At 49.2% G+C, this 15,577-nt stretch overlaps 1 protein-coding gene across 8 annotated transcripts in view; it reads right to left on the bottom strand.

Moving 5' to 3' along the window:
• The window catches only part of PHF11 (PHD finger protein 11), a 500,916-nt gene extending 485,625 nt beyond the window's left edge, over positions 1 to 15,291 (bottom strand). For 3 of the 8 annotated variants that reach the window (XM_078657353.1, XM_078657350.1, XM_078657355.1), the window contains exon 1: positions 14,967 to 15,240. In XM_078657353.1, coding sequence (XP_078513479.1) covers positions 14,967 to 15,098 — 132 coding nt within the window. In that variant the 5' untranslated portion in view covers positions 15,099 to 15,240. Of the gene's footprint in view, positions 1 to 14,966 lie in introns of all 8 variants that reach the window. The other 5 variants (XM_078657356.1, XM_078657358.1, XM_078657357.1 and 2 more) reach the window with 4 other exon arrangements.
• Positions 15,292 to 15,577: the final 286 nt, after the last annotated feature.

The raw sequence follows: 15,577 nt of genomic DNA, 5'->3' as shown, positions 1-15,577 counted from the left end.
TTCTTTTCCAAACTCTGTATTGGCTGGTGGTGTTTGTGCCCGGTGAAAGCGTGCACTGACGGATGGTGGTGTTTGTGCCCGGTGAAAGCGTGCACGAACAACTTATGGCGTCTGTGCCTGGTGAAAGTGTGCACTGACGGCTGGTGGTGTTTGTGCCTGGTGAAAGGGTGCACTGGTGGCTGGTGGTGTTTGTGCCCGGTGAAAGCGTGCACTGACGGCTGTTGGTGTTTGTGCCTGGTGAAAGGGTGCACTGGCGGCTGTTGGTGTTTGTGCCCGGTGAAAGCGTGCACTGACGGCTGGTGGTGTTTGTGCCTGGTGAAAGCGTGCACTGATGACTTATGGTGTCTGTGCCTGTTGAAAGTGTGTACTGACGGCCGGTGGTGGGTATGCCTGATGAAACCATGTACTGATGGCTAGTGGTGTGTGTGTGCCTGTTGAAAGTGTGCACTGATGGCTGATGGTGTGTGTGCATGGTGGAAAAGCGTGCACTGACATGTTTAGAAGTAAAGTGCGCCATACTGCGATTGCTACAATAGTTAATTGTGGATGTGCTAACCATTGATGCGTGCACTGATGGCTGGTGGTGTGTGTGTGCTTGTAGAAAATGTGCACTGATGGCTAATGGTGTGTGTGCCTGGTGGAAGTGTGCACTGCCAGCTAGTGGCGTGTGTGCCCGGTGAAAGCGTGCATTGACGGCTGATGGGGTGTGCCTGGTGAAAGTGTGCACTGACGGTTGGTGGTGTGTGTGTGCGCCTGGTGAAAGCGTGCACCGACGTCTGGTTCTGTGTGCGTGTGGTGGAAGCGTGCATTGATCGCTGGTGTTGTTTAAATAGCAACATACTTGGGTCCAGCATATAGAGCACTCTTTTTAAACAGGCATTAAGAGTGAGACAGCACACAATGATCCAATGGTAATTACTAGTTGAAGGCAAATCGCATATAGAACATTAGGAACACTGCAATTCTTTACATTGATTCAGACGGTCCTTGCTGCATTCAGGACATTATCAAAAATCAGTCTGTTTCGTGAGAAGTAATACCTTACATCCTAAACAGCTGTTTTAACAGAATGTTCCCGACTTTAAAAAGAGAGATGACTAAAACATTGGCAGGGAGGCAGCATCCTGAATTTAGGTTGTATGAATGTTACTTTATTGTTTGACTGAAAGAAAAAAGCTCAACTATAATAAACTCCTAGCCAACGCTGCAACACCATTCTGCCAGCTAAGCAAGCCGAGTAAGAAGGGATGTGCGGACTTCACCCGAAGGTGTCAGAGCGAATTCACAATAGAAACAGAACTGATACATGAGAACATTACTAGTGAACAAAATACAAAGGCAAACGTTACATTACATGAGGCAAAAGTGACAATGATAACAAACCGTGCCTTACACAGTGTGTAAGGCACTTTTTGTTATCTTAGTCTAAGCCCGCCTGATTCTATGAAATGGCGGCGGGACGCGGGACAGGCCTTTATCCTTTTCTTTCACTTTCCGTTCCGCACTTCCGCCGCCGCGTATGCGCGTGCCGCGTGCGTGGGGGGCGTGGGCAGCAGGGCTGGCTGCTGCTGAGTGGTGGTGAGCAATGCCAGGCAGCCCCAGGGCACGCACAACATCATGCGGGCCAATAAGCAGTAAGCCCCTGTGCGTGGCATATGGGGCGCGGCAGGTGGCGCGCATAGCCAAAGAAGAAAAGAGAAGAACAACGAAAACTACGAACTTAACTGCCTTCCAAGTCCAAGACAAAGCAGCCAGGCGGCCAGGCCCGCCCACGCTGAGCTGCCCTGTCCGATTTCCGAATCCGAGTCCGAAGACCAAAGTAAGTCACTCAGAGTCTGTCACTCCGTCTCCGTCACCGACCGGCGGGGCAGGGCTGCTGCTGGCTGCCTGCCTCCAGGCCTGCTGCGTGCACTAATTAGTTGCTTTCCTGTCGCGCATTTGCCTGCTTCTTATTTATGTCCCAACTTGTCACTCGTGTTTGTCCCTCCTATAGAACATGCTTTCTCGCTTCTGTACTTCTTTGCTCCCGGGGCCGCACTCAGTGTTGCTCTCTGTTCTTGCCTGTGTGCCGCTTCCCTCCATATTGGGTTCGCCCTTGCACTCAACCAGCCCCCCAACCCCTGTTGCTTCCTCGCCTGCTCCATTTGCCCTCGGCTGCTGCTGAAGCAAGCAAGCAGGCAAGCCTATATTATAATAGTTACAGTGCGCAACGCACGCCAGGGACGGATGGTAACGGGCCCCGGCCTATAAACATTAATTATGGTGCCGTGGTGCGCACGCCCTACCGGCCTGGCCTGAGCCTTTTTAAAATTAATTAAATAGTTGGTAGTGGTACGCACTGGAGCCGGGCCGGGTCTTCATAATTAAAATCGTGCACGGGAGTGGCGGCGCGCAGAGTAGTGCTATTTTTATTTTGTATAGTGGTCATTTTCCTGCAGTTTTGCTCTTTTAGACTACTGTAAATAAAATGCGCTTTTATCAGCCAACGTAACGGTGTTCAATGCATTGGTCTTGTTAAGATGAATAGCTAAAATACTAGATTGTTATTCCATCATGTTTTTAAATGTTCAGCATCACATGCTTACTTTCGTGAGCTTTCTATGTACTTATGACATATGCATCATCGTTATAGTTGCTTCAGTCAAGGAAAAAATGCGTGTCTCTGCATCAGATGTTTGGTGATTAGCAGCTGTCCTAAGCAGGTGTTACAAAAGGAACCTTACATTATTAATCTAGTATGTTTGCACTCCGGAATTTTTCAAGCTAGCTCAGTTGGTTGATGCACCTGTTACAATGATGCAACTGCAACCTAATGGCCACTAGTTTGGAATCAAAGCAAGTTCGGCTCAGCATTTCATCCTTCTCATGCTGAGAAGATGAGCACCATGCCTCGAAATTGTTTGAACACCTTCTGGGGCCTAATCCATTTTTAAAATAAAACGTGTTCTAGCATCACTTCGTAATGGACATACACAGGTGATATTCACGTGGCTCCTTGCTCGTAGTGGGGAGTAGAATCAGGCCAAGCCCCTCTCCTGTGATAACAAAAACAACACTCGCAGGCAACAAAATACACATAAATGAGAGAGCTGGACCAAAAGCAGCAGAGTGCGGATCATCCTTCTCTTGCTCTGTCAGGGTAAGCTGCTGTCTGCTGAGCTACAAATGGGATCACATCTGAAAAGAACCCACCCGAGAGAGGAAGTGTAAACAAACACAGCGCGGTGTAATTTAGATTGATTATTGCAGTGGATTCTCGTGGATCGAAGCGCTCTCTTGTAGTGGGCTCAGGTGCACCAATTATCCCTAGACACCTGCGACTGACCTCTGTCTTTTGGGGTCATGAGACGATGAGAGAGAGGCAATGTGACCTGTCATCACTCAAAGATCTCTAAGCAGTTGCAAGACCTGGCATCCTTGACGTGTTTTCCTCTGTCTTTTTGCTCTACCACCTGTATTTTTGATGTTATGCTGGACTTCTTTTTTGCTGTTTTATGTACTCCGTACACTTTACCACTGCTAATCAGTGCTCAAGTGCAAATGCTACCTCTGTCATTTTTAATTCTGCTGGGTTCTCCATAATTTGCATATTTGATTTACTGGTAAGTCCCTAGTAAAGTGCACTGTGTGTGCCCAAGGCCTGTAAATCAAATGCATCTAGTGCGCCTGCAGCAGTGATTGTGCCAACCATATAAGCACCCCTGTAAACGTGTCTCCAGCCTACCATTGCAGTGCCTTTGAGTACAGTTTTAAACTGCCAAGTCGACCTGGCAAGTGCAGTCTCTTGCCAGGCCCTAAGCCTCCCTTTTACTACATGTTGGACACCCCTAAGGTAGGCCCAAGACACTCCCAGGGGCAGGGTGCAGTGTATGTTAAAGGTGGGACATGTGTAGGTATGTATTACATGTCATGATAGTGAAATACTGCTAATTTCGTTCTTCACTATTGTCAGGACTAGCTCGCCAATAGGATATTATTGGAGCTGCCTTGTATGTTTGCTGACTGGGAACACATTTTAAACCTAGATTGAGGACAGATTCCTCATCCCTTGTCAATACTTTCGTGGATAAATTGACTACTGTCGATGGTGGGATTTCTATTATTTGTAAAAGTTTCTGCGCGCGGGGCGCTGTAGAGTGCGGGGCGCTGTAGAGTGCGGGGCGCTGCGTTGCACTGTAGAGTGCGGGACGCTGCGGTGCGCTGTAGAGTGCGGGGCGCTGTAGAGTGCGGGGCACTGCGGGGCGCTGTAGAGTGCGGGGCGCTGTAGAGTGCAGGGCGCTGTAGAGTGCGCTGTAGAGTGCGGGGCGCTGTAGAGTGCGGGGCGCTGTAGAGTGCGGGGCGCTGTAGAGTGCGTGGCGCTGTAGAGTGCGGGGCGCTGCGGGGCGCTGTAGAGCGCGGGGCGCTGTAGAGTGCATGGCGCTGCGGGGCGCTGAGAGCGTGGTGCGCTGTAGAGTGCGTGCGCTGTAGAGCGCAGGGCGCTGTAGAGTGCGGGGCGCTGTAGAGTATGGGGCGCTGCGGTGCGCTGTAGAGTGCGGTGAGCTGCGGGGCGCTGTAGAGTGCGGGGCGCTGTAGAGTGCGGGGCGCTGTAGAGTGCGGGGCGCTGTAGAGTGCAGGGCGCTGCGGGGCGCTGTAGAGTGCAGGGCGCTGCGGGGCGCTGTAGAGTGCAGGGCGCTGCGTGGCGCTGTGGAGTGCGTGGCGCTGTAGAATGCGGGGCGCTGTAGAGTGCGGGCGCTGTAGAGTGCGGGGCGCTGTAGAGTGCGGGGCGCAGTGCGTGGCGCTGTGGAGTGCGTGGCGCTGTAGAGTGCGGGGCGCTGTAGAGTGCGGGGCGCTGTAGAGTGCGTGGCGCTGTAGAGTGCGGGGCGCTGTAGAGTGCGGGCGCTGTAGAGTGCGGGGCGCTGTAGAGTGCGGGGCGCTGTAGAGTGCGGGGCGCTGTAGAGTGTGGGGCGCTGTAGAGTGTGGGGCGCTGTAGAGTGTGGGGCGCTGTAGAGTGCGGGGCGCTGTAGAGTGCGGGGCGCTGTAGAGTGCGGGGCGCTGTAGAGTGCGCTGTAGAGTGCGGTGCGCTGTAGAGTGCGCTGTAGAGTGCGGTGCGCTGTAGAGTGCGGGGCGCTGTAGAGTGCGGGCGCTGTGGGGCGCTGTAGAGTGCAGGGCGCTGCAGAGCGTGGGGCGCTGTAGAGTGCGGGGCGCTGTAGAGTGCTGTAGAGTGCATTGCGCTGTAGAGCGCGTTGCGCTGTAGAGCGCGTTGCGCTGTAGAGTGCGGGGCGCTGTAGAGTATGGGGCGCTGCGGTGCGCTGTAGAGTGCGCTGCGGTGCGCTGCGGGCGCTGTAGAGTGCAGTGCGCTGTAGAGCACGGTGTAGAGTGCGGAGCGCTGTAGAGTGCGGGGTGCTGTAGAGTGCGGGGTGCTGTAGAGTGCGGGGCGCTGTAGAGTGCGGGGCGCTGTAGAGTGCGGGGCGCTGTAGAGCGCTGTCGAGTGCGGGGCGCTGTAGAATGCGGGGCGCTGTCGAGTGCGAGGCGCTGTAGAGTGCGGGGCGCTGTAGAGTGCGGGGCGCTGTAGAGTGCGGGGCGCTGTAGAGTGCGGGGCGCTGCGGGGCGCTGCGGGGCGCTGTAGAGTGCGGGGCGCTGTCGAGCCCGGGGCGCTGTAGAGTGCAGGGCGCTGCGGGGCGCTGTAGAGTGCGGGGCGCTGTAGAGTGCGGTGCGCTGTAGAGTGCGGGGCGCTGTAGAGTGCGGGGCGCTGTAGAGTGCGGGGCGCTGTAGAGTGCGGGGCGCTGTAGAATGCGGGGCGCTGCGGGGCGCTGTAGAGTGCAGGGCGATGTAGAGTGCGGGGCGCTGTAGAGTGCTGTAGAGTGCGTTGCGCTGTAGAGTGTGTTGCGCTGTAGAGCGCGTTGCCCTGTAGAGTGCGGGGCGCTGTAGAGTATGGGGCGCTGTGGTGCGCTGTAGGCTGCGGTGCGGGCGCTGTAGAGTGCAGTGCGCTGTAGAGCGCGGTGTAGAGTGCGGAGCGCTGTAGAGTGCGGGGCGCTGTAGAGTGCGGGGCGCTGTAGAGTGCGGGGCGCTGTAGAGTGCGGGGCGCTGTAGAGTGCGGGGCGCTGTAGAGCGCTGTCGAGTGCGGGGCGCTGTAGAATGCGGGGCGCTGTAGAATGCGGGGCGCTGTAGAGTGCGGGGCGCTGTAGAGTGCGGGGCGCTGTAGAGTGCGGGGCGCTGTAGAGTGTGGGGCGCTGTAGAGCACGGGGCGTTGTAGAGCGCGGGGCGCTGTCGAGCCCGGGGCGCTGTAGAGTGCAGGGCGCTGCGGGGCGCTGTAGTGCGTGGGGCGCTGTAGAGCGCGGGGCGCTGTAGAGTGCGGGGTGCTGTAGAGTGCTCCACTCTGCACTCTGAAGCTCCACTCTGAAGCTCAGCTCCACTCCGAAGCTCCACTCCGAATCTGCACTCTGAATCTGCACTCTGAATCTGCACTCTGAATCTGCACTCTGAATCTGCACTCTGAAGCTCCACTCTGAAGCTCCACTCTGAATCTGCACTCTGAAGCTCCACTCTGAAGCTCCACTCTGAAGCTCCACTCTGAAGCTCCACTCTGAAGCTCCACTCTGAAGCTCCACTCTCCACTCTGAATCTCCACTCTGAATCTCCACTCTGAAGCTCCACTCCACTCTGAAGCTCCACTCCGAATCTGCACTCTGCACTCCGAAGCTCCACTCTGAAGCTCCACTCTGAAGCTCCACTCTGAAGCTCCACTCTGAAGCTCCACTCTGAAGCTCCACTCTGAAGCTCCACTCTGCACTCCGAAGCTCCACTCTGAAGCTCCACTCTGAAGCTCCACTCTGAAGCTCCACTCTGAAGCTCCACTCTGAAGCTCCACTCTGCACTCTGAAGCTCCACTCTGAAGCTCCACTCTGCACTCTGAAGCTCCACTCTGAAGCTCCACTCTGAAGCTCCACTCTGAAGCTCCACTCTGAAGCTCCACTCTGAAGCTCCACTCTGCACTCTGAAGCTCCACTCTGAAGCTCCACTCTGAAGCTCCACTCTGAAGCTCCACTCTGCACTCTGAAGCTCCACTCTGAAGCTCCACTCTGCACTCTGAAGCTCCACTCTGAAGCTCCACTCTGCACTCTGAAGCTCCACTCTGAAGCTCCACTCCACTCTGAAGCTCCACTCCGAAGCTCCACTCCGAAGCTCCACTCTGAAGCTCCACTCTGAAGCTCCACTCTGAATCTGCACTCTGAAGCTCCACTCTGAAGCTCCACTCTGAAGCTCCACTCTGAAGCTCCACTCTGAAGCTCCACTCTGAAGCTCCACTCTGAAGCTCCACTCTGAAGCTCCACTCTGAAGCTCCACTCTGAAGCTCCACTCTGAAGCTCCACTCTGCACTCTGAAGCTCCGCTCTGAAGCTCCGCTCTGAAGCTCCACTCTGAAGCTCCACTCTGAAGCTCCACTCTGAAGCTCCACTCTGAAGCTCCACTCTGAAGCTCCACTCTGCACTCTGAAGCTCCACTCTGAAGCTCCACTCTGCACTCTGAAGCTCCACTCTGAAGCTCCACTCTGCACTCTGAAGCTCCACTCTGAAGCTCCACTCTGCACTCTGAAGCTCCACTCTGAAGCTCAGCTCCACTCCGAAGCTCCACTCCGAATCTGCACTCTGAATCTGCACTCTGAATCTGCACTCTGAATCTGCACTCTGAATCTCCACTCTGAATCTCCACTCTGAAGCTCCACTCTGAAGCTCCACTCTGAAGCTCCACTCTGAAGCTCCACTCTGAAGCTCCACTCTGAAGCTCCACTCTGAAGCTCCACTCTCCACTCTGAATCTCCACTCTGAATCTCCACTCTCCACTCTGAAGCTCCACTCTGAAGCTCCACTCTGAAGCTCCACTCCACTCTGAAGCTCCACTCCGAATCTGCACTCTGCACTCCGAAGCTCCACTCTGAAGCTCCACTCTGAAGCTCCACTCTGAAGCTCCACTCTGAAGCTCCACTCTGAAGCTCCACTCTGCACTCTGAAGCTCCACTCTGAAGCTCCACTCTGAAGCTCCACTCTGAAGCTCCACTCTGAAGCTCCACTCTGAAGCTCCACTCTGAAGCTCCACTCTGCACTCTGAAGCTCCACTCTGAAGCTCCACTCTGAAGCTCCACTCTGAAGCTCCACTCTGAAGCTCCACTCTGAAGCTCCACTCTGCACTCTGAAGCTCCACTCTGCACTCTGAAGCTCCACTCTGAAGCTCCACTCTGCACTCTGAAGCTCCACTCTGCACTCTGAAGCTCCACTCTGAAGCTCCACTCTGAAGCTCCACTCTGAAGCTCCACTCTGAAGCTCCACTCTGAAGCTCCACTCTGAAGCTCCACTCTGAAGCTCCACTCTGAAGCTCCACTCTGCACTCTGAAGCTCCACTCTGAAGCTCCACTCTGAAGCTCCACTCTGAAGCTCCACTCTGAAGCTCCACTCTGAAGCTCCACTCTGAAGCTCCACTCTGAAGCTCCACTCTGAAGCTCCACTCTGCACTCTGAAGCTCCACTCTGAAGCTCCACTCTGCACTCTGAAGCTCCACTCGGAAGCTCCACTCTGCACTCTGAAGCTCCACTCGGAAGCTCCACTCGGAAGCTCCACTCGGAAGCTCCACTCGGAAGCTCCACTCGGAAGCTCCACTCGGAAGGGGCAAAGATCGGAGCATCACGGAACTAAAACAAATATAAACAAGGGCTGTGAGTTACTCTGCGCATGCGCGGGGGCAAGCCTGTTCATTCCAAGCCAGCCTCAGCCAGCCTCGGGAAAAACGAAAGTAATAAAAAAGCGAAACTGACACTGCCACTGCAGACAATGCTGCGCGCTCCCGAGGTGAAATCCGGCACTGAAAACGCTCGTAACACTTTGGTGTCCACTCTCCTAAAAACGGATCACATTAGTTGTCGAGCTGACAGCATTCATGCTTCGCATGAATGCTAACGTCAGCTCGACCTAAAAAGGCATCCAATGGCTCAAGACCAAGGGATTTATTAAATGCCAACATTGCAAAGTTTGCCAAATTGCAGTAAACAAAAAAGAAGTAATGTTACCGAACAAAAAAATGTGGCGAATAAACCAACTAATTGATTGTGTTAGCACACATGTTGTATATGTATTGAAATGCCCGTGCCCTTTGAAATATATTGGGAGCACCAAAAATGAATTCAAAAAACGCATCCTGGAGCATATTAGAGCAACAACAAACAAAGATCGTAGTAACGCAATGGCGAAGCACATGGAAGTGGCACATAAGAGCGACTGGAAACTCTTAAAAACATACGCACTGGAATGCATTCTACCACATGAGAGAGGGGGTGACCAGGAAAAAGAATTGAGACGTAGGGAATCAAGACATATCCTGAATTTCCGAACAATGACCCCGTGGGGACTTAACCAGAGCGAAGAACTCTATGTTCATTTATAAACATTACTCTATTATTATAGCAAACTGCATAACTTGGACTGTCAGGTGGAGGGAGGGGTGTTTAAGGTTAAGTTGAATAATTAATTAATTTTTTGCCTTTTGTGAATAGATAACGAAAGTCTTTTTGGAGTGAACAAAGTAATCTCTTTTTATAGTTAGGAAAAACTGCAAAAAAAACAAAAATAATCACGATCTGTGTAAATTAACATTTATTGAAAATTACCCAATAGAGAATGATATTACTTATTGTATGAATATGGGATGGTGAGATTTTGCATATTATTGGATGGGTCAAATTTTGATATGAATTAAGGTCATAAATATCTGGGAATGGTCACTAATCCATAATTCTGAATTTCTATATACCCACTGGAGGGTTAGAATGGATACAGATAACGTGTGTTTAAGGGTTTAAAATACTTAGCCCAATAGGTTTTGGGATATAAATCACACCCTGAAAGATATGAATTAGATGACACTCCCCTCATCTTTATTTAAATTAGCCCACTGGAGGGCATGATCAGGCAAAACTTCACAAAACTTGTTTTGTTTATATAATTTTCAAAAATGCTGACATGCGAACAAAACTAATATGTGTTGGGGCTAAATCGCTTTATTAGTGATGAAAAAATGTATTAAATATACACAGATCGTTTTTGCATAAAAACTGTAAACAATGTTTTAAAAAAAAAAAAAAAAAAAATACATTTCCCAAGACACTTCCTGTGTATACACAGGAAGTGAGGTCATCAGCATGATGGGGGTGGCGCCTCCTTTTGAAAATATAGAGGGAGTCGCCATTTGTTGTGAAACTTACCGTGATCAAGCGACCGGTGGGTTGCGAAACGCGTTGGTTTTTGTAAATTGGAATGCTGAAAAACATTGACAAATAAAACGGAAAAACTGGGACTAAAAACCTTTCTGTGAGTGCGAACTTGTTTCCCTTGTTGAAGGGAGTTGGAGAATATAATTGAAGCAGGGCTCTGCTTGGAAGTTCGGCACCGGTGATGGGAGCGCCAGGGGATTACAAACAACTTTGAGCCAAATTGAAGAATATATATATATATATATATATATATATATATATATATATATCTTTTTTTTTTACGCAAAAAATGAAGCGCCGCACTCAGGAATCGTGGATAACTTGTTTATTCAGCATACTCCCACAATCAGTCTGTCACACCGACGCGTTTCGGGCACACGCCCTTTCTCACGGTGGGTGGCACTACTTTTGCCTCTGTTTTTAAAGGGCTATGCAAGTCAAAAACTGTCCCATGGAATTCTGGGATCAGTAGTTCCTATACATGTTTATCACAAAGTGACACCTTACGTGACATGAATCAACATGATTTTTTACACAGTTAAGACACATTATTATGATACACCTGCGCTGTAGTTATCTCATCATTTAGGTATAGTACCCATTTCTGGCAGTTATATTTGATAGATCATTGGTGCAGTAGTATCTGAGCCGATTTGCAGTGTCATTTTCAATTAGAATTACAAACCTCATTTCTAGGTATAGTACCTATCATTTTTTTAACATATTTATTTACTACACACTGATATCATCGACCTTGTGTCAACCCATTAGCTCAACAATAGTTAATACATATGTAGGTGGTTCATTTTGTTTACTCCCAGGGGGTAAACAGTGATTTTAAATGCTCCTTATTTCAAGTTCTTGGTTACAAATGTACAAAGAGTTCCTCATCAAGATTCATCCCTTGCGGGGGTTCTTAGTTTTCATGCGAATAATGTACTTGGATTCTAGCTGACGTAATCCCCGGGGGATTCCAGCTGTGCCTTAAAGAAAAGAATGCTCGAGCACATAAGAGCGGTCAAAAATAGAGATATGACATACGCTACAGCGAAATACTTGCTCGAATGCCAAGGCGGAGATTGGAAGAAAATGTGTTTCTTTGGAATAGACAATATGGAACAAAATGAGAGACTGGGGGATCGAAAACTCAAATTACGTCAGCTAGAATCCAAGTACATTATTCGCATGAAAACTAAGACCCCGAAAGGGATGAATCTTGATGAGGAACTCTTTGTACATTTGTAACCAAGAACTTGAAATAAGGAGCATTTAAAATCACTGTTTACCCCCTGGGAGTAAACAAAATGAACCACCTACATATGTATTAACTATTGTTGAGCTAATGGATTGACACAAGGTCGATGACATCAGTGTGCAGTAAATAAATATGTTAAAAATGATAGGTACTATACCTAGAAATTAGGTTTGTAATTGTAATTGAAAATGACACTGCAAATCGGCTCAGATACTACTGCACCAATGATCTATCAAATGTAAATGTAAATGTAAATGTAAAATGTAAATGTAGGTGTACTTATATAGCGCAAACATGTCACCCAAAGGGCATCCTGGCGCTTGCTTAGGGAACCCGTCCTGGTATTCCCCTGTGAGAAACCCCGGCAGGGTGTCCACAAGGTGAAAGTCAGGCATCCCGCCGCGAGGGGCCGTTGTGGAGATTAAGCAAACTATTGCCCAGAGTCGCAGAGTGTGAACCCGTGAGTCGAGGAGGCACCGGGGCGAGAATTATCGAGTCCGTGGAATTTTTAGCCCAAGACCCACCGAGGCGGGGAATTGAACCCTGGTCCAGGACCGATCTCAGCTTCCGGGTCTGCCGCCTCTAACCCCTGAGCCACACTTCTCCATCAAATATAACTGCTAGAAATGGGTACTATACCTAAATGATGAGATAACTACAGCGCAGGTGTATCATAAGAATGTGTCTTAACTGTGTAAAAAATCATGTTGATTCATGTCACGTAAGGTCTCACTTTGTGATAAACATGTATAGGAACTACTGATCCCAGAATTCCATGGGACAGTTTTTGAATTGCATAGCCCTTTAAAAACAGAGGCAAAAGTAGTGCCACCCACCGTGAGAAAGGGCGTGTGCCCGAAACGCGTCGGTGTGACAGACTGATTGTGGGAGTTTGCTGAATAAACAAGTTAGCCACGATTCCTGAGTGCGGCGCTTCATTTTTTGCGTAAAAAAGATTACCGGACCTGCGGTTGATCCCTCGCACGCACCCGCTGTTGAGCGCTCCAGTTTAAATCACCATTGCTTATATAGTCAGTGCACATTTTGAAAATCTGCATTCAGGCAGTTATGATATGTGAAGCTACCAACTAAGAGATTTGTGCAAAGATTGGGACAAAAATAGTAGATTTTAAAAAATGTTATAATGCACATTTTTTGTTTTAAATCACTCTATGACGCAATATAATTTTGGTAAACAGATTTGATTTGTTTCACACATTGTATCATTTTCTCCTGTTATGTTGTGTTCAAATTGATTACAACGAGAAATGCCGTCTGTTTGTTCATCTACAATCTAGCACCCATTTCTATGGTCATGTTCAATGTCACGTGATGTCCGACAGGAGGTATGGCCCTTAGGAAGGGTCAGGGAAAAAAAGCATATAAAAATAACAGGCTGACTGGTTTAACGGTGTGTGAACAAGAGTACATGGTACTCGAAACGCGTCATCTGAAAAGGTTTAAATAAACATCCTGCCTGACAACGCTGGGTCTGCTCTCTTCTTTCGCTGCGCCGACGGCGTGGAGGTTCGAGGATTTTGCTGTGCATATATATATATATATATATATATATATATATATATATATATGAGAATCAGCTCCTTACAGTTCCGCTTAGCGCGCCACACCAGCAACGAAGGAGACGGACCAGCCGGGTACAGCAAGATGGTAACTTTATTCACAGAGAACAGCTACGCTACATATATATATATGGTTTTGCATGACATGCGTGGTAAAGGCACAACGGCCCAGACATGCTACTTAAACACAATGTTTTATAAAAGACAGAAACCTGTGTTAAAAAAAGAATACAGATGATCTATATGTTTTTTTTAAATTATCTTTCTTCATTTTAATGATCAGCCAAGGATCATTACGACAGCTATAGAACCCGTCTAAAAGTGATTTCTTATGTGCCAAAGACAAATAAGTAGAGCTAGAAATTGGTATCAACCCTGAACACAGAAGGATTACATGGCAAAATCACTGACACAGGACTGCACCCACCCGCGGAGTTATAAGACAAGCTAAACATACGAAAGATACAAAACACCAGTAAGTGTTTTAGTGGCGGTGCACTTTTTTTTCAAGTTTTGAAAACACAAGGGAAAAAAAAGATACTGTGGATCTCCCATGTTACAATGTAATTGAGGATGCGGCCTAACGGCTAGAGCTGTCGACCTTGAAGCTGGGGGATCAGAATCCAGTCTTGGCAGGGATGCTCAACACCCTGTGATTCTGGGCAAATGACTCAATTTCTTTGTGCCTAACAAAATGAATGTGTCACTCTGTAACATAACTGGTGCTCATGTAAAACGCACTGATACCTTCGGGTCGAGTTCGCGATATATAAAATAAATAAATAAGCCTAGTATGGAATTTTGGGGGGTGTAGTCATGGTTTTCTAATGGCAAGCACTAGAACGTAAATTACAAAACATTTGAAGGAGGAGCTAGTGAAGAAATACATATGGAATCGTAAGGAAATTATTTGGATTGAATTTAAAAGGAAAAAACAGAGCCCTTTTTCAAGTCTTGATTTGCCATTTTAAATTATGTCATTTTTGTCTAAAGTGAGTTGAATAATGTATTGTGAATAATGATCTACGAAATAAACCTATTGCCTTGTGTATTGGGATCAGGTAACCTTGGCCTGAAGTACCATCAATTGCTGACCACAGCTCTTCGACGCCTGCCACAATGCTACATGAACGAGGCCAGGGACATCTGAAGGATTTTGGGGGCCCGGGCGAACATATTTTAGGGGCCTCGGTTCGGAACAGCTTTGTATTTATGATCCAATTTCAGCTCTTAAATGCCGTCATTGGCTAGGTCACTGACTGCGCAAAGGCGCACTTGTCCAAATTCTAAAGTTGATACACCTAATATTCCGGGATAGTAACGCGCATTTTCAATATTGAAACACAGCAGCAGCTCACTGATATTACTGCAAATAATGTCTGTGACACCCACTTATTTCTCATACCCGAGGTCCTGTTTTGATCTAAGAGAAGAAACTCTGTTTATGGATGTTGCATGAAACACAAACAAATGTCACTACAAAATGTCAGTAACAGAGACTCTCGCACATCACATTAAAAATACATTAAAGGGAAAGAGTATTTAAAACCATGTGTTTAAGAATTATTCCAGGGCAAGTGTATATGCAGAACAGGACTGGCACTATCGGAGGGCCCCTGAACGCCTGGGGCCCTGGGCCAGAGCCCACTTTGCCCATGCCTTAAAACGTCTCTCGAGGCAAGGGCCAGGAAGCGAAGCAGGGAATGCCTTCCAACATTGTGCAGTCCATTGTGTGCTTCGTGTTTTGAGAGAATGTGCTATTTTAACCAATGTGTTCAAAAGGTGTTGGCATGCCGGGAGCTGATAAGCAGGGAGTGTCCGGGACATCTGGTCACTCTAGTTCAGGTTAATGCAGCACCCGCCTCCTGCGCGCCCCGCACACCTCCAGCTCTTACCATGCAGTTGAAGTGGGCCGCCACCTCGTCGTCGGGGGTCTTGTACAGCACGCCACTAACCGGGGTCTGCTCGCGCTGGTGGCAGAAGCCGCAGGCGCCCTTTACTTTCTCCTTTGGCGGCCGCGGGGCCATGGTGCTACCTCAGGAGCACGGCTGACGGAGGCAGGTATGCAGCCAGGTGGAGCATAAAACACTATGCGGGATCTGACACCTCAGTGCGCAGCCATCTGCGCTGTGAGTCGGCTATTTCTGTCAAAAGCTCCCAAGTGTTTTAGCTGCAGGCACAGTTTCGTTTCCAAGGCAGAACCCAGATGCGCGGGAGAGCGAGCCACGCCCCCTGCCGAGCCCAGTCCCTCAGATTTAGGTTTCGGTTTTGAAGTAGGCGGGATGAAGCCGCGGCGCGTTCACATCTGCGATTCTGTCCCACAAAGGGCCGTGGTATTGATAGCTGACGCTTACGAACGCCACTTCGCTTGTTGCTTTAGGTTTGCATACATGCCAATGGCACTCCCATTTCTTGAAGTAAAAAAATTGCATTATTTTGTCGGTCTTCCGCTCGGATTACCTCGCCCTCAATGCATGTCAACGGGAGATGTACATTCTCCCGATTA

Source organism: Lissotriton helveticus, chromosome 8, assembly GCF_964261635.1.
Source record: "Lissotriton helveticus chromosome 8, aLisHel1.1, whole genome shotgun sequence".
Classification (NCBI taxonomy): domain Eukaryota; kingdom Metazoa; phylum Chordata; class Amphibia; order Caudata; family Salamandridae; genus Lissotriton; species Lissotriton helveticus.
The sequence above is the reverse complement of the archived record's forward strand: the minus strand, read 5'-3'. Positions and strand labels throughout refer to the sequence as shown.